Raw genomic sequence first — 24,284 nt, 5'->3', positions numbered from 1 at the left:
ACCGGGTCTTGTGCATCCTTATCCATGGTTCCTTGTATAGATCTTCGTCGTTGTATGATGAATCGCCGTGAAGTCCTTGAGCTCAACTACACTTTTCTATCCTAGTCCGAGACTTAGCTATGTAGGCTAGAAATCAAGACTTATAGTTTTCATCACTAACATTGACAAACATGCTTGATATAGCAACGCATGCGAGGTTGACCGAGCTATGCTCTAACAAGTACTGATATTGATGTTAGGTTGAATACCATGCCGGGACTTGGTTACGGCATGAGTTTGTTTTTTTACGTATGTGCCGGTAGTGATCTTTTGATATCCAGGAACTGCCTAGGAATTACCTAAGACTACCGGCATTGTCGACAATTATTCGGCAATACCGGAATTCGTTCCCAGCATGGTGTGTTTGTGATATTACTATGTCATTTTTCGGTCTCGACATGGTTGATATTTCGTGCACCAATGCCGGTACTGATGATTCTATGTCGTTATTCAGTATATCTATGACGAAATCAAATATGAAAGTGAGTTGTCTTATATTTATTTCGTGTTTCTTTTGATATAGGGCTAAAGCCAAGGAAGCTAAGAAAGGAAAAGCTAAAGATGCTGGTATTAAAAAAAGAAAGAAGAACGTTCTTGGTACTCCTGATTCTCTTCCTCCTCGAGGGAGAGAACTTGGTCGCGACAAGCGTTTGGGGGCATCTATAAGAGGGGAAAAATGGGAGAGTGGTGGGGCCGTAGAAAACTCGTAATCCGTGAACCTACTGGAATAGTTGAGAACGATTAGCAAGATGAAGAGGAAAGTGAGGAGGAAGATAATGAGATTGATCCAAGTCAATTAGCAACCCAAGATGAAGTTGTAGAGGAAGTTGTTGGGCCAAGTCAACAACCGACACAAGGCAAAGACAAAGGTAAATTAAAAGTTAAAGGTTCTCACCTTCCTCATACTGATGACATGATACCCGATGTTGATCGTGGTAGAATTTGGGGTAAAGCTGACGATCTGAGAATGCTATTTGGCTACAAGGACACGTGGGCTCGTACTATCTATCAAACCTATGTACGAATTTTTTATCTTGTGCATATGTATTGTTTTGTATTTATATAAAATCCCTTAATTGTATTATCTCCTAATTGTAGGATCATAAGAATGATGTGCGTGTTTGCCGAAACCAAGCCGCGTCTCATTGGGATTTGTCTACGGAATGTGAAGAGGTCCAAACATTAGTAAGGGATTCTGATATATATTGTTTGGTTGAAAATTATGTGAAGTGTGATTCTGTGACAGTGAATTGCTTCGTCGAAAGGTATCATGGTGAAACTGATACCATGCACTTCCCGTTTGGGGAGATGACCTTGATCCCTGATGATGCTCAGAATATTCTAGGCTTGAGTGTTACCGGCAAATCAGTTGTAGAAGGAGATAAGTGTCCGGACCTAGAATGGTCGAAGTTGCATGATCTCACTAACAAACTGTTTGGGTGGGACTACAAAAATTATGTGGAAGGCTTCTATGTATCTAAGAATAGTAGGACAAAGACCATCAAGCTAACGCTTCTTAAGAAGACCTTTGAAAACACAAAGGAAAGAAGTTTGAAGGATGGATGGGACCCTGCACAAATTCGTTATACAGCCGCTACATACATGTTATTCATCTTTGGCACTAAGGTATTCCCTGACGCTAGTGTAAATAGGGTTAGTGCAAACCACCTTCAATACTTGGATTCGTTGGAAGAGGTCCATCACTATTCTTGGGGCACCGTGCATTTGATGGCGGAGATGAGAAGGGCCTCCAAGGATGTTACAAACCAATTTGTCGGGAATTTCACTCTAGTCCAGGTAATTTTGTTCTTAAACTTATGTTCTTATGTATATTGTTCACATGTACCCTTATTATGAACTTGGAAACAAAATTTACTGCTTCTTATATGTATCATTCCACATTTATATATGTGTGGGCTTGTGAATACTTCCCAACATTGTTTAAGGACTACCCTTTATTGAAGATCAAAAACCTTTCCGAACCCGAGGAGCATAGAGCTAAGAGATATGAGTTCAACAATATTTTGAAGCCCGGTAACAATCGTCGACTGACAGATATGAGATTGGCTCTGGACGTGATGACTACCAAAGAGGTTGTGTTTGACCCTTACAAGGAGGCTCGATAGAACCACCAAATTTTGAGTTATAATAACGTTGCATTTTACAATGGACCCTTATTCCACCCAAAGGAATACGTTATGGCTGATCCCCGACATGTCACGCAACAACTTGGATATAAGAAATTACCTTATCCATAGACAACCTATCTTGAAAGGTACGAAGTTGATCATTATCAGATCTTTTTAACTAAGCTGAAGTTGAGGGTAGAGTATGATCCAATTCCAGAACCAACACATTGGAGGGATAAGGAACCACGTCGTTTGGTAGATATTAGTAACTGGGAGCTTGCGGGAAACGGTGATGAAGCTCACCCCGAGTACATGTATTATTACCTAGAAGGGTCACATCCATTTGTCGTGCGCCCGGACAACGTCAAAGTTCCACCCCAGTAAAACCCTCCGCTCCAACTCCTACAGATGCACCACCTACAATGGCCCAACTTAATAAGATTGTTGGATTGCTAGTAAGTATTGTTAATTTCTTAGTCGTTTAATGTACACATAATCTTATATTAGCATATATATACTAATTATGTGTTGGATATATGAAACTAGCGGCGTCGGCTTGGAAATTTAACGAAGATGTTTGGTTGCAAGCACGAGAAAGGAGAGGTGCTATCCCTTAAAGAAATGAAGGAAGTCGAGGAAAAGATTGATAAAATGGAAGACCCAAGTGCAAAAGCTTTGTTCGGGGAAACGAGGAAGGTGGTCGTCCACAAGAAGCAAAAGACCAAGTGATGAACTCTTTAGTTGTGTTTCTTCATTTGGATGATGGTTGTTACGTTGTGAACAATTCCGGACTTGTTTTTGGATTAAGTCTTTAGTTGTTTTGGTTTATGATACTTGGATTAAGAACATTTAAGCACAATTTAGTTGTTTGGTTTATGTTGAACATGTTTAGATTTCTAGTAAAATGTTTTCTTTGTAATATCAATGCATTACCCATTTCCGGCGTAGATTTGTGATTATAATTCCATGCCGCAACTAATACCGACATTGGAATGTTTTTCTAAAACCATGCCGGAAAGTGGAGATGAAATGGTCCAAGTTCCTGTATAGAATTTGAACTGTGCCGGCATAAAAATATTTTTAACAATCCATGTCGGAAATATGATTTTTTTGAACTTGGATAGTTTTGCAGAAATTCGGCATGGTAAATAAGATATGTTTCTATGGAGACACTCTATAAACCCTTCAGAGATTAAAACTACAATGTCGGGATTGATTATAGATCTGTTACGAATGCTCTTTTTATTTCGTTCCTAGATAATCTAGTTCATAATCTATTACATTATGTTTGAAACTTTAAATTAAAACATACTAAAAAACATGAAACTTTAAATTAAAAGATACTAAGAAACCACCAAATAAATTGCCGCAATGGAAGAAGAGATACTTAAAAGGAAAAGAGAAGAAGAAGAAGAGGCAGCAATAGAAGCAATTTATCGCGAAGAAACTAAAGAGATATACGAATGTGTAAAACAAGCGAATATAGAAGTGGATGTTGAGGAAGAAAACGAATGGATTAAAAATTTCTACATTGTATCGGATCTCCCGGAAGATCACCGCCCTTTAAACCTTTCTTGGGATATTGTTTCGGATGGTCCTTATATACCGAAGTTTGTGGACGGTAAGTGCAAGAACTCAAAATGGATTACGGGGATGAGTTTGTATCGAATCGAACAATTACGCTCATAAAATTATGTTGCAAATACAACGAGTTTCTCGCAAGATACATAGGGAATAGGTATCAAGCCCAGGACGCATATACCAAGTGGAGAAAAGAGCCTTTTAGGCATTTCGAAGCTGCTTTGTTTATTGAATCTCGTTCCAAGAAATGATGTTAGTTGCAATTAGCTTAAGATCTTTCATTTTAAATGTAACATTGTTTATGTGGTTAATGTTTTTAAGTTTATTTCCGTAAGATTAATATGAAGGCCAGTTCGAATTGTGATCATCGTATGATGCCGGTATTCTGGAATCAATTTAAACTGATCGTCAGAATGCCGATATTGAATAATAACCAAATACAATACCCTTACTAGTGACGGCGTTAAAGTGTGATCAACATACAATGTCGGTTTCCTGAACCCAATTTAAACTTAGTGTTAGAATGCCGGTATTGAATTGTCCCATCTTTCCACGCCGGCATTCTGATGGTTACAAACTCCTTTAAGTTATGTGGCGGTTTCAAACTCCTTTATCCCACTTATGTGACGGTTACAAACTATGTGTTAGATCTTTGAACCTTGGGTATTCCTCACCAACACACACATGTTCTTAAGAACCGTCTCTTTAGCCCAAGCAATTGCTTCTTCATTAGATTTTATTCCCTACATAAGGACAACAATGGGAGATTATAAGGTTCATTACAAGCAATCCATTAGTAAAGTTCAAGATACTAGGTGAAAAGTATTCTTTGGTAACATATCGGAGGCATTTTATAGTATTCCGACGTATCCCGACCTAGCAGTCTTGCATTTGTTGGATCAATATATGTCACAACCTAAGGATCGAATGAAAAGAAAATAAATTAGTTCGAAAAAAAATTAAGATATTATTGGTCCGGCATGCTCGACCAGGGTTCCGGCGTGGTTGAACATCATCGAAACTGAAGATCAAATTTGAAACGCTTCCGGCATAAAAAAAAACATTTATTGAAATCAACGCCGGAAACCGAGGTGTCGGCATGCTCGTTACCTACGGTTCTACGTCGGTACAAAGTGCCGGCATGATCGATAATTAATCAACCACGCCGGTATTTAGCTTTGGAAGACACTGCTTCTTGCATGTTTTTCAAGCGGTACCGGCATGGTAACCTTATAATTGAACCATGCCGGTAGCATATTCCGTAGAATATTCCGTGGTAGGTAAAAAATAACTTTTGCACCGACATGGTGATTTCGGTTGAATACAATGCCAGCTTGCCTTTCAAAATGGGTGATATTGTTGGCCGGCATGGACGTAGTATGAATACAATGCCTGCAATGTTGTTGCCGACATTGTATTCATTCTACGTCCATGCTGGCATCGAGCTATTTTAGCTGCAACAATGGTGGATTCAAAGAAAAAACCAAATTTTCAACACATTGGCACCTTTACTTGAGTATTTGGAGTGCTTGTATGTTGAACTAGTTTACTCTCTTGGGTTGGTTCTTCATGAAACACTTCATGCTCATAAAAATCATGATCCAAGGGTGTTGGTTCCACAAAAACTTGCAATTGTGAGTTGTTGTCATTAACAGAAGATTGAAGATATGCTCCTTGGTGTAATTGAGCTAAAGATTCATCAGCAATTCTCTCTTCACAATCATCCTCCATTTTCACCAAAAAAAGTTCTCTCTCAAATATTTTTTCCCTCCTTCTATCTCAACTCACTCACCCAAATACAAATAATAATACACACTAATCATTTAACAAATACTTAAGATTTTCCTAATTATAATTAACACTAAACCTGATTACTGAGGGGTAGATTAGGTATTAGGTAAAATACTTAGATAAGGGATGACCCTGACTTGATATCTGAATCCGGTTTTTGTCCTTTACCTCTATCCCCAATTAGTTTAAGTATCCCCAATCGCGCTTTCTTAATTATCATGCCAAATACTTAACATTGAATTATATGTAGTTCTTATGCATAAGATTACCACTATGATATATGTACTTGGTAATGTCTTGAGTTGCTAATACATTATTTTTTATTTTTTGTAGTTCTGACTCATCTATATTGACTGGAATCACTTGATTCATCTGGATCTAATTTAATGTGTTTGTTTTTTAAGTCATATCCGACTCGACTGACTCAAAAATATATGAATTAGCGATTTAATCCCTTGAATCATGAACATTATATTCCCTAATTCAAACGGATTCGACTCAAATGTTAGACCCGAATCATGTATTGAGTCGGATCTGACTCAAACTAGAAACTCCCTAACATCTAATTCGAGCCAAGTCATGTACCGGACTAACTCTAACCGCCGAGTACACAGAAAACAAACATGATGATTGTCTTCTGGCTAGTTCTAATGCGGTGAAAAAGTAGGATGGATTATGGCCGTTGCTTGCATCCACTTGGCTGCCCTCATTCGTAATTGTCCAGCAATCGAATATCTCCTTGGTAACCTAAATGGCACTGTCTGCTTCGATTTCCGTTCCTTCAAAAAAGAAGGGTCACATGTAATCAATCGGTCGAGTCAATCAATGGCACATTACACGGTCAAGATCACATCTTCACAGTCTGATGTAATCAATATCCTCTCACCTAGATGAACCGTCAGATGTTATGTCGTCATAGTTTTATTTCTTACTTTGAACAATTTGGATCCTCTATAAAAGGGAGTCGGTTACTACAATTCCTTCGCAGATCTATATAAAACACAATCTTTCCTTTCCTTCTCTCTCTAAAATCTCCGAAAACAAAATTTCCATTTTTATCCCCAAAGTCGGTAAAGATCCTCTCATGGCTGAAACAGAGCACCTGAACATGGTAATTCCTCTCTCAATCTATGATTTTCCTGATTATTTATAATCTCTCCTATAATTACTGATAGAGGTTTTGTTGATTTTCTTGATTTCAGAGTACTAATAATACTAATCAGGAATATGAACACCAGAAGCTGAAGTATCTTGATTTTGTACAAGTTGCAGTTCTTCATGTGATTGTGTGTTTTGCAAGCGTCTATGATTACGCTAAAGATAACTCTGGTCCTTTGAAACCTGGTGTACAGACGGTTGAAGGTACTGTAAAGACTGTTATTGGTCCTGTCTATGAGAAATTTCACGATGTTCCTTTTGAACTCCTCAAATTCGTTGATCGCAAGGTATAATTTCAGGCTCTAAGATAGTTGTTAGAAATGATGAATTTCCTTGCCAAATTTTATTTGTCAGGGTTTTTCAGTTTTTATTTTGGCGAATTATATTGGATTTCCTTGATTAATAGAATATGTACTTGTAGTTTTATTCATTGAGTTGCGGCGCTTCTTGATTTTGCAATATTTTTACTGTCTAATGTTGTTAGTTGATATGCTGTTATGTTTTATTCATTGAATTTGCTCCTTTATGAATCATTCACTGGTTACTTTAGGGTTTTGCTTTTCAATCCTTGGGTAGATTTATTCTTAGAATGTCCCATTTATTGGAGAACTCTGCAAATGACATCAGATTCAGAAGGAAATCAGTTCCTGTCATGAACTGCTTACTTTTGTTTATTCCTTCCTATTTCTTGGGAAATCTGTTGTGATAGATTGTCACATGTATGGGAGAACTCTGGACTCAGATGGAAACCGTAATAAAAAACCAATGTTTGTACTCTTTTACAGAATCAGAGTGATTAAAATATTTTAGATGCTAAGGTTCAACTTAATATGCTACTAATTGTTTCTTGAAGTTACAATGCCCAAGTACATTGCCTGTACTGTAGTTAATTAACTAGTATTACTTGGTGTCTCCCCACTCACATTCTTCCCTCTCATGACCCAATTTAGTCGTTGATTATTGTTTAATGTTTGTTTCTCACGTGATTTACAGGTAGATGATTCAGTTGGGGAATTAGATCGTCATGTGCCCAATCTCGTGAAAGAAGCGACTAACCAAGCTTATACAGCTGCTCAAAAGGCACCAGGACTGGCACGAGCTGTAGCTACGGAGGTACAACAAAGTGGTTTGATTGATACAGGAAAGGCTATAGTGAAGAATCTTTACACAAGTTGTGAACCTACTGCCAAAGAAATGTACACCAAGTATGAACCAGTTGCTGAGCAGTACGCAGTAACGGCTTGGCGTAAACTGAACACCTTGCCATTGTTTCCCCAAGTGGCTCATGTTATGGTACCTACAGCTGCTTATTGGTCAGAGAAATACAATCAAACCGTGTGTTACACAGCTGAGAAAGGGTTCGTGGTTTCATCTTTTCTCCCACTTGTTCCTACTGAGAGGATTGCCAAGGTTTTTGGTGAAAGTGAAGCAGTTAACCAGAGTGGGTCATCTGTTTCTTCTGCTTCATCATCTGATAACGAAAGTGAAGTTACCAAGTAGTTACGAAGAAGCTTATAGTAGTCTAATGTGTGGGAATGTTACGGGTAGATATAGTTTATGGGGTTTTATTAAGTTCAAGTTTTATGTAGGGTTTTGAATGATAAAATGCTTGATGACCATGTATATCTTTCACTGCTTAAAATATCTCCAAAAACTACAATTTCTTTGTAATGGTCTTTCTTTGAATTTAACCAGATTTAGGATTCAATTTTCTGGAGGATTGGAAAATGAAAATTCGTCCCGTTTTTCTTTCTTGTGATTTACTCACCTGTCTAACTGTCTCCGTTGAACAATTCAAAAAAAATGTGATGTATGCAGGGTAATCAAGTATTGAGCAGGTCAGGTTAAGGTTGCTGCTGGCAATCCGTGACAGACGTGATGACATAGTGGTTCAAAGTATGGGTAGAGTTGTTGTCTCCACTTTCCAAGGAGATAACAAATTAATAGAGATCAGATCTTGTCATTTTCATATCTGTAATCGGTTGCTTTGAAAATGGTATACTAAATTCTGCAACAAGTTGCAAGATATGGCGTTTTAAGTGTATTCTAATGAATTTGTCAGAGAAGTTGGAAGTATAAATAGGAAAACTCAGCTCTACCAGGGAAAATTGGCTCCAACACTTATGTTTTCTAGCAAATTATAACCTTTAGGTTTAGGCTCCACCATGAGTGGGTATGTCGATTGGAATATGCTGATGTCAACCTTTTGTGTAACCTCTTTGGTTGGTGGCTTTTTGGACCGCTTTCTGGATTCATTGTCGATGGAGCTGTTGGTGAAGAAAGAACGGTTTACAATGAGCGCATCTTATTATATTATGTCATAGATTGCAAAAAGTCCGTGAAATGCCGAACGTTTGAGTTACAATGCTAGATCTCGTTCTTTAGTGACAGCAACCTCACAGCTAACTGATGACGTTCAAGAATAAGAGAGAGAGATTGAGGTAAACCAGTTATTACTACACTGTTTGGATCGGTAGTAGAGTTTACAGGAAAAAGTAACGAGGGCCTTGGATGCTTGGGGAAGTTTTGAAAATTAGAACGATACAGTTTCCTAGTAACACTAGATTTTGTGCCCGTGCTACGCAACGGGCTGACCAGAAAACCATCCACCGTCATTTTTTCTCTTTTAACCATGTTTTTGGTTTGGTGTGATGTGGCTTCGCCCCACCCGTCGTACATTTTTTATTTGGTGTGGCTCGGTTTAGCCCCACCTTGTCGTGCATTTTTAATTTGGTGTGGCTCGGCTCCGCCTGCCCCATCACTTAGGATTTTTGTTTTGGTGTGGCTCGGCTTCGCCTCGCCCCGCCGCCTAGGATTTTTGATTGAATGTGGCTCGGCTTCTCCTCTTCCTGTATGCATTTTTGATTTGGTGTGGCTCGGTTTCACCTCGCCCGTCGCTTAAGATTTTTGATTTGGCGTGGCTCGGCTTCGCCTCACCGGTATAGTTGCAATAGGCTTTTATCGAACTCACTGTGAAGGGCTAAAAAATGATTCTATAAACTCTCCCTTGAGATCCAATCTTTTCATACATCCACAGAAAATATCCAATAAGCCACCTCTTTTATGTTCTGCCAAATCATTTTGGAACCAAACAAATGAACCCAAAATTATTCACCCAGTCTTGTTAATACCATGCATCGAAGAAGCACAAACTACAAACAAATATGGTTTAAGAACTCGAAGCACTCAACTGCAATAACATCTAAAAAACAACTGAAAAGAATAGTAACACCCGGTGAACTCAAAATGGTTTCCACCCAAGCCAGTTTACAGGTAAAATTTCATACATCAATTATAGTTATTACTTATCAAATATGATCCAAAAGAGTTTCAGGACTGGGCAGGCATCTACCAAACATTGAGTTTCTTTTCGGTTTTCAAAACAAACAACTTACAACAATGTTGATGTCAGCCATCAATACATTCTTAGCTATAGTGGAATCCACACCTCTCTTAGCCTTTCCAAAACAACTTCCGCAGCAGTAACATCATCTGTAATTTGAGTTGAATCATTACCACCATTTTTATCATTCATTTTCCCCACAATGGAGTTCTTTACTTAACACCATTCACATTAACTTCAGTTGCGGTTGATTCTACCTCATTGTAGCCACTACCGCCGATCCTATAAACTGCAGAGGTGCTTTCTGTTAGAGTATAGCTCGGTCGACCTCGCATGCGTTGCTATCTCAAGCATGTTTGTCAATGTTAGTGATCAAAACTATGAGTCTTGATTTCTAGCCTACATAGCTAAGTTTCGGACTAGGATAGAAAAGTGTAGTTGAACTCAAGGACTTCATGGCGATTCATCATACAACGACGAATATCTATTCAAGGAACCGTGGAACTTCATCAACAAAAAGGTATGTGGAGACAGAACTTATCTATCACTCAAAAGTCTATCTCTTCTATCTCCTACTTCTTATGAGACAAAAGTCGTATGCTATATAGACTGGATCATACACATTTGATATTTCGAGCCGAGTATATCTCGCCTATCTATATCTCGAAATCATGTATTGGTAAAGTGTTTCGCTTTGATCAAGTTTATCTTCACCTAGTGACGAAAGTCATGAAAAGTTTCAATTACTTTGAGAATTGCTCTGACGCGAAACGATATGTGAATAACGGCTATATAACGTCCTCTGTGAATGTCTCAATGATTGAAATGAGAGTTTAGATTACATAACCATGTATTCCTTAATCCGAAGTTTTCGAACTTTGTTGATTGAGAGAAACCGGAGGAATTGGCTTTGCCAAGTTCGCGAACCCAGTCCGCGAACTGATGGAAGTTCTCTTGCCGAGAATTTCTGCTGGGATTTTCCAAAAACTCTTTTGCGTGTTTAGTCCGCGAACTCAGTCCGCGAACCTAGTCCGAGAACTGGAGGAAGTCTCTTTGCCGAGACTTTCTGCTGAGTTTGGAAAACTCTGCCGGTTGCCTTAACTCCGCGAACTTGTTTGTGAGCTTAAGTGGTTATGATCTAAAGATGTGCTCTGAACATGAAACTTAAATTACTAAGGAATGCTTTATGCAAACCGTGGCTATAAAATTCATGAGCCGATTCACCGAATCGAATCATCTTTGTTTCAATTGTGTCTTGTGTAGTTACATAAGATCTCATAGCAATTGAACAACTCTTTAACTAGTTCATTTGAGTCAATTGAACTAGTTATGGTGAAGAAGAACAAGGTTAATATGAAATGCTCATATGGTTAACCTTTTGGGTTACTATGTTGAACCAACATACACGTACACGTTTGGGCATGGTTTTCACAAACCCAGTAAACGTCTACCCAAGTGTGTGTGACAAGCTAAGTTTTCGATCTAACGGTTAAGAAATATTAGCTTGAATCTAAATCAGGTTTTCATCTAACGGTGAATATGGATTGCTTTGTAACTAAGGCAAAACCCTGATTTGAAGGCTATATAAAGGAGACATCTAGCATTGTGCAAAACTAATCCCCACACGTCTGTGTGATGCTAGTGCGCTCGCTAGAGTCGATTCTCCTTTAACCTTTGGTTTTTTTTTTCTAAAACCAGGTTAACGACTTAAAGACTTCATTGGGATTGTGAAGCCAGACAGATACTACTTTATCGTAGTTGTGTGATCTGATCTTGCATCTTCTATCGTACGAGTATAATCTTTGATTGGCTTGAGATCGTGAGAGTTCACCGATAGGCAAGATAAAGAAGTCACAAACATCTTCGTCTCACTGTTTGTGATTCCTCGACAAACCACATGTGTAGTCAGGAAGGATTGTAGAGAGGTGATTGATTAATCTAGGCTGTTCTTCTGGAATATAAGACCGGATTATCAATTGGTTCATGTTCACCTTGATTTCATATCTTAAGACGGAACAAAACCTAGGATTTATCTTTGGGAGACAGATTTATCCTTTGATAGACTTTTCTGTGTGAGACAGATTTGTTTATTATCAAGTCTGCGATTTTGGGTTGCAGCAATTCTTGGTTGTGGGTGAGATCAGCTAAGGGAATCAAGTGCGCAGTATCCTGCTGGGATCAGAGGCGTAGGAGTACAACTGTACCTTGGATCGGTGGGAGACTGATTGGGGTTCAACTATAGTCCAGTCCGAAGTTAGCTTGGAGTAGGCTAGTGTCTGTAGCAGCTTAATACAGTGTGTATTCAATCTGGACTAGGTCCAGGTTTTTTTTTGCATTTGCGGTTTCCTCGTTAACAAAACTTCCGGTGTCTGTGTTATTTCTTTTCCGCATTATGTTTTATATAATTGAAATAATACAGATTGTGCGTTCGTGATCATCAATTGGAAATCCAACCTTTGGTTGTTGATTGATATTGATTGATCCTTGGACATTGGTCTTTGGTACCGTCCAAGTTATTCCTTGTATTTGATAAAGACTCGCTACTGATTTTAGCTTGAGTAAAAATCAAATCAAGAGAGAGATATTGACTCCTTGAGATACTTTAATCTAGATTGAGTCTGACTGTCTAGTTGATTCTCTAGCAAAGTATTTCGGAGTTAGTCCATACAGATTGCTAAGCGAAATATTGAGTGGTATTGTTAGACCCCCGCTTTTTCACTTTCTATTCCAATATCATTATCTTCAGCATCAGCTCCATCCTTGTTCCCCAAATTATCATTTCTGATTCCATAGTACGTAGCACGAACCATTAGGCCCTGTAATAATTTCTCATCAGTGGAATACAAAAAAAAGTAACTCTAAGAGGTAAGACCAATTATTTGTATACGCAAATTAGACCCGTAATACTCACCGTTCTGATTTTAAATCCAAGCTCAATCTTTTTCTTAGAGCACTGGATATGCTTGTTGTAAGCTGCTTCACTTGCTGCAGAGTTGATTCTTCATTAATCTATATCATTCAGGTTGTGTAAATGAACTGCACTTATGCGTCAAAGTTGTCAAGTTGAGGTAATGAGATTGTAAGGAAAAATATGATTTCCAGTAAAAAAAATTGAATCCAAGTTCTAACTTCTAAGAGTCAAAGTACTCCAACAATGATAACATTATACCTAAGATCTACCCTAGAACTCATTTAAGCATATGTCATTTAAATAGAATAAAGTAACCTTTTTGTTTTTCGCCAAAAAATATGAATCAATTAAGACTAAATGAAAGTAAAAAATGAGTCTAACCAAGAAGTCATTGTGTCCAACTTACAATTCAGTGATTGAAGTTTTTCTAGAAACCGATCAGCTACATTTAAGCAACTTAGGATTTTCACGCTGGTCTCGACATGTCTCGTACTTTTAAATATGGAGATATAAGCAAATTAGTTAAGGATGACTTGTTATTGCGCATATGAGCTGTCTTCTCATTACAACATATCACATTTACATATCTTGAAATAATTAAAGTACGAAAGATGTTATTGCTTAGCTATAAGGCTATACGCGAGGTATTGGAACTCCCGCCATTCAAAGTGCGAGCTCGTGATATCATTAAGTGACCAGCGTGCTAAAAGGGACCATACCTTATACATAGATGCATTGTCATGATATCATGACCAGTTCAGGCCATGTTGCTATCCATACAAACCCAACTCAAATCCTGTAAACAACCATAGAAATTCAATCACCGCAGCACATATTTCAGCTGAAATTCAGCCCAAGAGCATGATGAAGTAAGTTCCTACCTATTGACCCACATCCCACAATATCTTATTCGTTGGAGAATCAAAAACATGATGTAACACAACGGTCAGCTCCACTGTTGCTAGACTGGCTTTGAAGTGTCGAGGCATCTTCGACGTTATAAAAGATAACTCTGAACGGATCTCATCAGCTAATTGTTTTAACTCATACATCGTAATCATCTCTAGTTAGTAAAAGAACTTTAACCTACATAGCTCCAGACTTAAAAATTCTAAAAATTCATAAACCAAAACCTTGATAGACAAATTCTTCAAATGCGCCGGAGTCTCAACCATATGAAGTAAAGGCGTTAACGCTTTCTCCCAAAAAAAAAATCTTCATCTTCTGGTACATCACTTACTCTCCCAATACATCCCTACAGATAAAAATGTCATCACAACCCACCCTTTCAAAAAAAATTACCAGCAACACCCAGATTTTCAACATATGTTGCATTTCTCACTTAAATTACTAAATCCAAGCTACAAATGAATTCATAATCATAGAAAAAGAAGCCAAATTATTGACATACCTTGCGAGTATTATCGGTTGAGCAAAGATTGAATCTGAGAAATTTGCTCCTTGGAAACTCCAATTATGGATGTATCACACTGAATTATCATTTTCAGAACCACAAATTTTAGCAATTGGGTGGAACTGAACAGATACAGTACCTGTAGTGGACATGATTATATTCTATCTACAAACCTTAATTCAGTAATATGTACATATCTACCTACTTCTGTAAAAGAAAAATCAGAACCCTAATTTTGAGAAACCAATTCTTCCTCAACCTATTTCATGGAGGAAATTCAGTTCCCTGTTCAATTCATTCACCCAACAGCGACTACAAACCCTTGAATTTCATTAAATTCTGCAACAAACAAAACAAAGTAGTTGGTCAATTATACCTAAAAATCACACTCAAAGAAGACTTAGGGATCAAAAAGGATAAAAGGGAGAGAAGAAGATCAGGGGGAGGGTGCCGCCGATGAAAAGAGCGTTTAAGTTTAGGGTGTCGATGAAGATGAAAAAGAGAAATTTCTAAAATCTTCACTTAGGTTTATTTCTCACGTGAAGAACCATGGTGTGATGAAAGCATCCCAGTTTTTTCTTAAGCGAGTGTATCAGTTAGGACTAGTTTGTGACGGATGTTTTGTATACCTAACGAACGTTAATAACGTCCAGTTAAGTATTTGGTGTAAACCAAGTGTAAGTAATTAGTTAGGTGTAAAATCACACATAAGTATTGTTACCCACGTTTTTGGCTAACGGTGTTACAAACGGCCAGTTAAATACGGGGTGTAAACAGAGTATAATACATGTTTTAATGTTTTGGCCAATAAAGTCCTGCAAGTGTCCTCTCCAGAATTACTAATGCTCAAAGCTTTTATCTAATTTAATTTGAGGGGATGTCACACTCACCGTGAGACGTGGGAGCTCATATGACTTCGCATTTTAAAGGAGGAGAGATGTCAAATAACATGTGATTTCAACGGTGTAAAAGAATGGGCACGGTGTCTCAGACAATGAAATCCCATGAAATCTTTTTTTTTTTGTAAATTTATTTACCTATTGGATAAGAGTATTATTACAAGAAGGAAACCTAACAAGCTAAGAGCTTCTCCAATAGTTGATGTGCTTATTTCATATGTGTCAACATTGTCTTGACTTTCTTTTGGTTAAAATTTCTTTATATAGATATAAATTCCTAAATATTGGGAACTAAAAAAATTCATCTCCAACCCAAATCAATCTTAATCTTTGTTTACGAAGTGTCATTTAATAATTGGTTAACAAGTATTCTATTTTTATTTTATAACTTATTTCACTAACATAAAAATGACTAGGATAGGAAGACAAGCCACGTCACCCCACACTCATTTAAGAAGTTAGGGCTGGAGAAGGGTTTTAGAGAAAATAACAGTGTATGCTATGTGGATTTAGATATTTATCCTCACACACATGCCATTGGAGAAGCTCTAAGCTCCATCAGCGTACTACTACATTAGTTGAAGAGGTTGTCGTGCTAGCCTACCAGCGAGCCTCATGAGGAACCAGCCAAGGAAGCCGAAGCGAATAGGGGGCTGATTATGTCCCAAGGGACTCGACCTTCCATGTCATCAAATTTTATAATATTGCGTCATTAGAGCCTCTCCAATGGAATGTGTATGAAGGAAAAAGTCTCAATCCACGTAGGATCCACAAAAATATTTATAAAAAATCATCTCCAACCCATTTAAAGATGATGTGGTAAAAAAAAAAATTAGACATCCTCTAGGTCAACCTCTAGTTTTAGACATTCACTTAGAGGATGTCTTCCCATCCTAGTCAATTTTTTATTAATAAGAGTTTCTCCAATGGTGGTGGTGTGTGTTTCCTATGTGGCAATGCAAACAAGACATTCTCAATCCAATTTTTCCTTAAGTTTAGGGAGGGAAAATAGTTCATCTCCAGTGGTATTGTTTGTGATTTTGTAAGGATTAAGTGCATTTTTTATTTTTAGTGACTTTTAGATTTTATTAGAGATAAAAATGGATAATTAATATATTGAAATTAATTTTAGTAGGCAAGCTTACTAGGATAGCTTGACATTGTCTAGGTGAATGTCTAAAACTCAACATTCACCTTGACAATGTCTAACAAAAATTAAGCCACGTCATCTTCACATTGATTTAAGAAGTTGGGGTTGGAGAAGAATTTGAGGGAAAATGAATGTCCATCCTATGTGGACTTAGACATTTATCTTCACATACATTACATTGGGAAAGCTCTAGAAGTCATTGAAAAATGAAAATGAAAAAGATTTTAACCAATTATATGCCTACAAATAAGTAAACAAGTAATAGAAAACTTTATGGGTTGGAGATAAAACTTTATTTTTCCTAATATTTAGGATTTATGCTCAAAGGAGAAGTGATGCCACATATGAATATTCACATTCACCATTGGAGAAGCTCTTAGAGACTCGAACCTGGGACCTCCTAGAGGGCATCAAAATGTCATCAAATTTTATAATATTGCGTCATTAGAGACTCGAACTTGGGACCTCCTAGAGGGCATCAAACCTTTAAGGAATGGAGATGACCAGTTGAGCTAGCTACTCGTTTTTTTTTTTTTTAAAATGATAGGGAAAATAACAACTTTAAAAGCCCAAAAGCCCAGTCAACAGATGACTAATAGTAGAAATAATCGATTAATCCCGTTTTGAGTGGACTTTAAACTCTTTAGTCATGCAGTCCCAAGCCCAGTACTTGTTAGTCCAAATTTTTCCCAAATAGACAGTTTAGTCCAATTTTTGGACGAGCTAATTATTTTTTTCTCCCGATTCAGATTTTTTCTCTTCTTCATAATACCATAAATCTCCTGCAAATGATTTCACACACAGACGTAGGTTATTTCACTTCTAAATCTGAGATTTTAGGAGAGAAAGAGAGACGATTTTATCATCGGTGATTTCTTCCTTTGGACTTTCATTTTCTTTACAAATCTTTCATTCCTCATTTGTTTCATTCCTCAGCTTTTTCATCACTTCCAAATATGAGATTTTAAGAGAGAGAAGAGATTTCATCAATATAGATTTAACGTGATAAACATGAATCTTTTTTAGGATTCATTCATGTAGATTTTCATTTTCTTCTCAAATCTTTTTCATTCCTCATATGTTTCATCATAGTTATAAGTTTTGATGCCTAATTTTAATAATTTACGGATTTTTTCGATTAATTTTTTTGATTTTGATTGAAGTTTTGAAAATTTAATTGATCTATTTCAGATGAATTAATCATCATAAGGATGCAGACATTGTTAGTAAATGTCTTAGCTGCTCGAATTTATTGAGAAATTTGACAAGAATTTCAATAGATGTATAATTAGTTAGACACTATTGTCCTCCCTGATTTTTTGGGTCTTAACATTTTACGATTGCAAGGATGCAAACACTGTTAGTGGACGTCTTAGATGCTCGAATTTGTTGACAAATTTGATAAGAAATTTAGTCAAAACAGATGAATCAGTTCTAGCAATTTCCTGAACTTAATACATGTGTATTGTACACCCTTGTATTTGAGATGACGAGGGTACCAAGTACACCATAATTTTTTCGATATCAACTTATTACAGACACACACCTTGTGTAATCTTATTAAGGTAAAAGATCTCAAATGATTATTTCAACAAGATTTACACTTAATAAATAGCGTAACTTTGAAACCTAACCAACCTATGGGATCATACAAAATGTTTGATTAACAACACACAATATTTTGTTAATGAGGAAAACTGCAAGTCAGAAAAACCCCTGGAACCTAGTTCAGTTTTGAATGGTCTCGGAATTAAGTCGATATACAAATTGACTACCTCAACTTCGTATAGTTGAGGCCAAGTTAACTACCCCTAGTTATTCAGCGCCCACAACCAAGCTGGTCTACGCACATGAATCCCAAGATAGATTCCACTATCTCAAGTTGCTTCACCCGCTATGAATACTTCAGAAACTCAACTTCTTTGGATCATAATCCGAACAGAATAGGACTAACCTGTTTCGGTAACCTCTATATCAATCTGATTAAATAATTCAAAGATAAATTGAGTATAATGAATCTTCTGTTTAACCCTTTTCCGGTCGCAGATCAACTAAGATAAATACTATCGAAATAATCAATCTTAGTTTACAAACTATTAAAGTAGATCTCTGTTGATGGTGATTTTTAGTTCAGGGATAAAATTGTAAAACCTGTATTTAATGCGCTTTATACCTCTTCGTTAGTTTGAAGCAATTCAATATATATATATATATATATATACATACATGAAATTCACTCAGAATGGTCTGTGCAACAACAATCCCAAATATTCTGTGAATTCTATTTTATACCAGCATTATTAATTAATGCATGATTTGCCTAGTATTTTCCGTGCTATGTTCTCAGCCGAACTCTCATCATTGACATGACATGAAGATTAAATGCTCACTCTCAGCAGAGTAGCATGAATCTCCCGAAATGCCAGTATTGAGATCTGCATGAAAGTACCCGCACATGCTACATCACTCTCTGACAAAGAGAATCTCGTACCGATACACTTTTAATTAAAGACAGCTCGATCGAACATGTTTAATTTCCTTAAGGGAAATATAGATTGTCCATATCAGTCTCAAAATAATCACAACCACACAATTTGGCCGCGCAATTCAACAAACCTAGACCACTCCTGGCAGAATTAGGTAATTACCGCATTGACCGTCTGTGGGCCCACCAACGTCCCAACCAACCGGACTTTGCCTAAATGCATCCCAGCGTTGTCAAACACCAACCCTAAATAGGGAGGTCGCGTTATTGAAAGAAGCTCGAATGATCTAGACTGACTAAAACAGTCTCAAAAGTGTTACAATCGTCCAACTTTGCCGGCCTGGTTGGACGGCTTGGATTTTCCTACGAGTGATTAAGGAAGTGCCAGCATGTACACCCGTGGCCCAGCCTTTCCCTCACTCGATCGGTCTGTCCACAGCAAGTCCGTAGAGCAATGAATCGTTTTCCCAAACTATGGCAGACGCGATTCTTTAAACCCTAAATTGGGTCGCGGGAGTGTATTAGTGTCTTAAATCGATCACGTCCACCCAACTTAGCCAGCCTGTTTGGATGCCTTAGATCGCGTTTTGGACAATCAGGGAGGTGCGCACGAGTTCACCACCGGCCCAACACTATTCCTGCTTGATCGACTTACCCATGGGAAGTCAATGATGCATCAAATTTCTCGATCGAACTAGAGAAGTCGCGGCTGTTTGAAAACCCTAATTGGGTTTACAACAACACATTTCTGTCGTAAATTAATAACAACCATCCATATTCGCCAGCCTAAACGGACGGTGTAGATCTAGATTCAAGTGGTCCCAAAGGTGTTAACGTGACCACCATCGACCCACCTTTACACGTGACCGGCCGGCCTATGCAAACCAGGGCTCGATGCCTCGAAACACACGCCCAAAGGGTGGTAGGTCACACGGTTTTCAAACCCTAAATTATATCAACGGCGGCAAACATCTCGTCCTTCCAACTTCTCCAGCTCGGTCGGACAGTTTGGATTAGATATTAGGAGATCAATGATGTACCTCAATGATCACCGGATGCTACTCTGTCATAGGGAGAAATCAGACAAGTGGTGGCTCATTCAGGCGGCCTTCAAAAGATCACACAAAGGTGATCGAACATGGTGCCATTTTAAGACGCTCAATCCGCAACTTATTTGATAAGCTCTAAGACAACGATGCTTCATGCACGTCGATTGTCTTGAGCTGCTTGCTTAAAAGCGATGATTTACATGCATCGAACACATACGATATTTTATGTCGGCCTCACAAAACAACTTAGTTGTTTCACCTAATAGCACTGTATGTTATTCTTTGCGGCAAGTCTAACGACTTGACCCACTTACTCGAGACATCAAACATGTCGCAAACCGGGGGATACTTACCGGGGCATTGGTCTGGCGGTTTACAGCGTGCAGCGTGCAACGCGCCCATTACGAGAATGTGTCAGGAAAAGACGAACGGTTAACAAAGGTGAGAGTAGTGGGTGAAGGTGTGATTGCGTAACGATCACCACCTATTACACAACCCCACTACTCCACTACTTAACCTTCTCCACTTCCTACGAGATAAGGGTGGTGCTCAAATGACTTGTATAAATAGGTTTTTCGACCTATTTCGAAAAGGGGGAACACAAGTGTTATCAACTCGAGTAGCCAGAAATCATTTTCTGAAACAAGTCATCAAACAACCACACCTTCATAATCTCAAACACTTTCTTCGCTTCCCTCCCTAAGATTAACCCTTCTCTTTCACTTCGTGACCGAATTGAGTCTGGAACGACCATTTCTTGGTTTAGGCCAGAGTCTTACAGATTGATCTCTCGAATCTAAAAGTACTCCCGTGCAGTGCATTTGTTTAGGGTTTGAATTCGTTTCTCATCAACACACCCAAATTTACCAAAACCAGCAGAATCAGTTTTTACCTCAAACAACTGGCGACCACAGTGGGAGTTTAATCTCTCAGTTGGAAGATCAATTTTCAAATTCGTTTCAATTTTCTCAAGTTCAAGAGAGTGGATTTTTGGTCTAAACACATTCGTTAACCCAATTTCATTTCAATCACAAATATCAACTTCCACTCTGTGATACATCCTCGCCAGCAAGCTCTCCGAAAAGTCATGAATGATCAAAGCGCAATCACCGTGGAAGACATAGCTAGGGTGTTAAAAGATATCCTCGCAAGTCAGGCTAATATCTCAAAACGGCAAGGCGAGATGCTTTGTCTTTTAAGAAATATGGTAAACCGGTTGTGGAAGGAGACGGCTAACATTCGCCCGGAGAACACCATTAACGATAAAGACGATGTCGGGTCTTTATATGAATTCCGTGCTTCCGGAAACAGTGATACAGACAGGATACGTAACCATGTCGGATATGATCTGAAAGGAAACAATCGACAAAATCCAGCCAGCGATGAGGGGTCGAAGCAGTTTCACAGGGAGACGGACTCTCCAGGAGTGTCGCAATACCCGCAGAATAAAAACAAAGGACGGATTATGAAACTCTGTTGGAGAGTATATATCTCAAGACCCTTGCGGAAATTCAGAGAGTTGTTCAACAATCCACAACCACCATGTCTTTACCAAACAGAGAAGCGCCTGAAGAAGGGGAAATTCGCCAAGACCACCACGAAGACAAAAACTTCACTAATCAACGGTACCCAATCCAACCGTGTCGCAGCGCCATTGATGCAAGACCCTCGAGAGAAGTTGCACTTCAGAAAAACCGCCAAGCTAAGCGATCCGCGTCTATGTTAACGAACGTCTCAACCACACTCTCGAAACAAGCCTCGTATCAAAGCCCGCAAGATTTCTCACGACAACAGCTGCAAACACAAGAAAAGCTAAACTCAGGGTACCCGCACTTCCCATTTCCAATGAGAAGGGTTCTCGAGCTACTGGAAGCTTGGGTGCAAGACGGAGTAGTCTAACTACCTCCTGTATGGCGTTCACCAACCGATCAAGAGATGATTGATCCGAGATATTTCCATTACCACAGATTCATCCATCACGCCACCAGTGAATGCAATGGCCTGAAGCGCATTGTCTGGGAGAAAATCAATTCAAGGGAGATGCGCCTATGAACTGGGAATATTTCCTCTCTCCACAAGCCGATATGCGCAGTTTCACAGGAGAGATCGAATCAGCTGGGGATTTTTCATTAACATAGGTCGCTAGTAGAGGCCTGTTACAACAACCCCTGCCGCAACTCGGATTTTAAGCAATTATCTGGAAAACCCAATTTCGTTCGTTGGAACCTCGTCAACAAGTAAGTCTCGTTAAAAAAATTATTTGTACGAGAAGTCTTTTGGAAATTCGTTGGGGACTCGACGCACGCGTCCCATTTTTGAGAATGAAGTCATTATCGTTCTCAATCTCTATTTTATGCTTCACTTTACATATTTTCCTTTCGTGCAATGTTTGCAATTTTCATGCAACATACACAATTTCTCTAAGTTGCATTACTTGCATTCAAAAATGAGAGTTTCTGGAATTTTTGTTGACCCAATCATAATTCCTCTCAGCAAAAAAAAAACTACTCATGAATTATCCCAAAATCAAATTCAAATATCTTCATAGAAAGCAACCACTTGCTAGTTCAAAAAAAAAAAAATCATCAAACCATGAAATGAATTCCTCACGTCACTCAAAGACGCCTAAAAACAAAGAGAAAGCATAAATTATTCAAGGGAAGTCGTCCAACAACAACTCGTTCTTCTTGGAAAAGGAATCTTTCATGTTATGGAGAGCAGTCTTCTTCAGCTTCAACTACCGGGACAATTTCTCGACTTCTGCCTCTTGCTGATTAATGAAGTCCATGGATGGAACATCCTCCATTTCTCTTTGCAACTTCTGGATTTCAGAAAATCCTTCACAGAACCAAGAGGCGTTAAACTCATACTTCACTAACACATCTCGGTGGAACTCCCAGTTTGAAACTATATCTTCAGAAACGGTGCGCCCAGTCACGATGTTCATGCCATAAATGGAGGATAAAGCTTCTTCGACATGTTTGACTAATGCAAAACGACTTTTTAGCTTCTTGGAAATGGCGATGTGACCATGATTCTTCCATATCTTGGTGTATAACTCTTCATACTTAGCTGGCACACTGAATCCTCCAACCAACACATGATCTACGAAAGGGGCGTCAAAAGGAGGGTCAAAAATGACCCCAGCAGCGGCGGAGTGCACAACTAATGCCTTGTCGGTCACATGAGGCTCTTTAAAGGGAAGTACGTCTACGACCATAGATGAAACATCTCCAGTGGTCCCTGCATCATCATTTCCATCAACCTCAAGGTTGGTATCTGTCACAGTCTCATCTCCCGGTTAGCTGGAACGGTCAAACTCCCTACTACGTTTGGAGACGCTTCCTTCGTCGCCGACCGAGCCTTCGTCATCCTCGTCTTCACCCTCAAAAGATTCAGTATCGCCGAATTTCTCTGAAGTTGCGTTATGAATGCGTGCCAACCTCGTAAAAGCATTTTCCTGCCTAAGACCCTGATTTTGAATAAGAAGTACATTCAGCGAGGATTTTCCGAGATCAGTTGATCAAAAGAGGAAAAACTTAAAGTACTTGCATATGAGAAGAATTGAAAACCACCGGTCCACCTGCCTGCTTCTTAGACCTCGCTCTTGCATCCTGGGGACTGCGGTCATCAGAAGCATCAGCCCTAGTTCGCTTGCCCGGAAGCGGCTTCAACAATTTATGTTGCTTCAAAATTTCGAGGGTAGGTCTGCCACGAGGAACTGTTACAACTTCTTCCGAGAACTTTTGAAAAGGTAGTAGCTCTTCCCTCCAGAAATCCTTATACCTACTAGTCGCCACTGGTTTTCTTCGGAGGAGCAGAAATGGAAGGCTCTGCTTTGTTGCAAAGATGCTCGCATCGAGAACAGACGGCACAAGATCCGCTGAAGGCATTGGCGGACGGTAAAACGGGATTCCTTGATCAAATCCCATGTGACGAGCGGCTCTGTCAATGTTATAAGGAACTGCAGTAAGAGATTCATCAAAGAAAGATGGAATATATCCCGGTGTGCAACTTAGCAGGAATATGATCTCTCCAAAACTCATATCCTTTCCGTCGATGTGCAACACTGTGTCAGGAGCAGCGGCAAAAGTTTTCGGTTGAACCGCAAAAGAATGAACCGGTCCCCATGGACGAAAATATATGGCGTTCACGTTGTTAAAAAATTCGATAAGATTTAACCCAGGCTTTGGACGCATGTTTTTCCAACGGAGTATTCTTGAACCTCCATACAAACTGGAAAACGAAGTTACGGGAGCAGGAGTATAACCTTTGAAGTGTTCCCAGAAGCAGGCTTGGAGAAAGGCGATGTGAATGTGCGACTCCACCTTCATG

General features: G+C 38.8%; 1 protein-coding gene and 1 long non-coding RNA gene across 10 annotated transcripts; one reads left to right on the top strand and one right to left on the bottom strand.

Moving 5' to 3' along the window:
• The first annotated feature begins 6,492 nt into the window (after positions 1–6,492).
• On the top strand, positions 6,493–8,418 carry LOC113318758 (stress-related protein-like). Its single transcript, XM_026566998.1, has 3 exons — positions 6,493–6,651; positions 6,743–6,985; positions 7,692–8,418. Exons 1-3 carry the CDS (start codon positions 6,625–6,627, stop codon positions 8,196–8,198), a joined length of 777 nt encoding a protein of 258 aa, XP_026422783.1. The 5' UTR covers positions 6,493–6,624; the 3' UTR covers positions 8,199–8,418.
• Positions 8,419–12,637: 4,219 nt separating this feature from the next.
• LOC113315207 lies at positions 12,638–14,930 on the bottom strand. Of its 9 annotated transcripts, XR_003342849.1 has the most exons (6): positions 14,364–14,927; positions 13,834–14,207; positions 13,672–13,748; positions 13,359–13,444; positions 12,953–13,077; positions 12,638–12,857 (listed from the first exon to the last, which is right to left on the bottom strand). It is a non-coding gene; the product is annotated as an uncharacterized LOC113315207 (long non-coding RNA). The 9 variants fall into 9 exon arrangements; XR_003342848.1 differs by having other exon boundaries at positions 12,953–13,748; positions 13,834–13,982; positions 14,086–14,207; positions 14,364–14,930; XR_003342844.1 differs by having other exon boundaries at positions 12,953–13,444; positions 14,364–14,929.
• Between the last annotated feature and the right edge of the window lie 9,354 nt (positions 14,931–24,284).

The sequence above is a fragment of the Papaver somniferum genome, chromosome 10 (genome assembly GCF_003573695.1).
Source record: "Papaver somniferum cultivar HN1 chromosome 10, ASM357369v1, whole genome shotgun sequence".
In the NCBI taxonomy this organism is placed as follows: Eukaryota; Viridiplantae; Streptophyta; class Magnoliopsida; order Ranunculales; family Papaveraceae; genus Papaver; species Papaver somniferum.
This window is presented reverse-complemented; position numbering and strand designations above follow the sequence as displayed.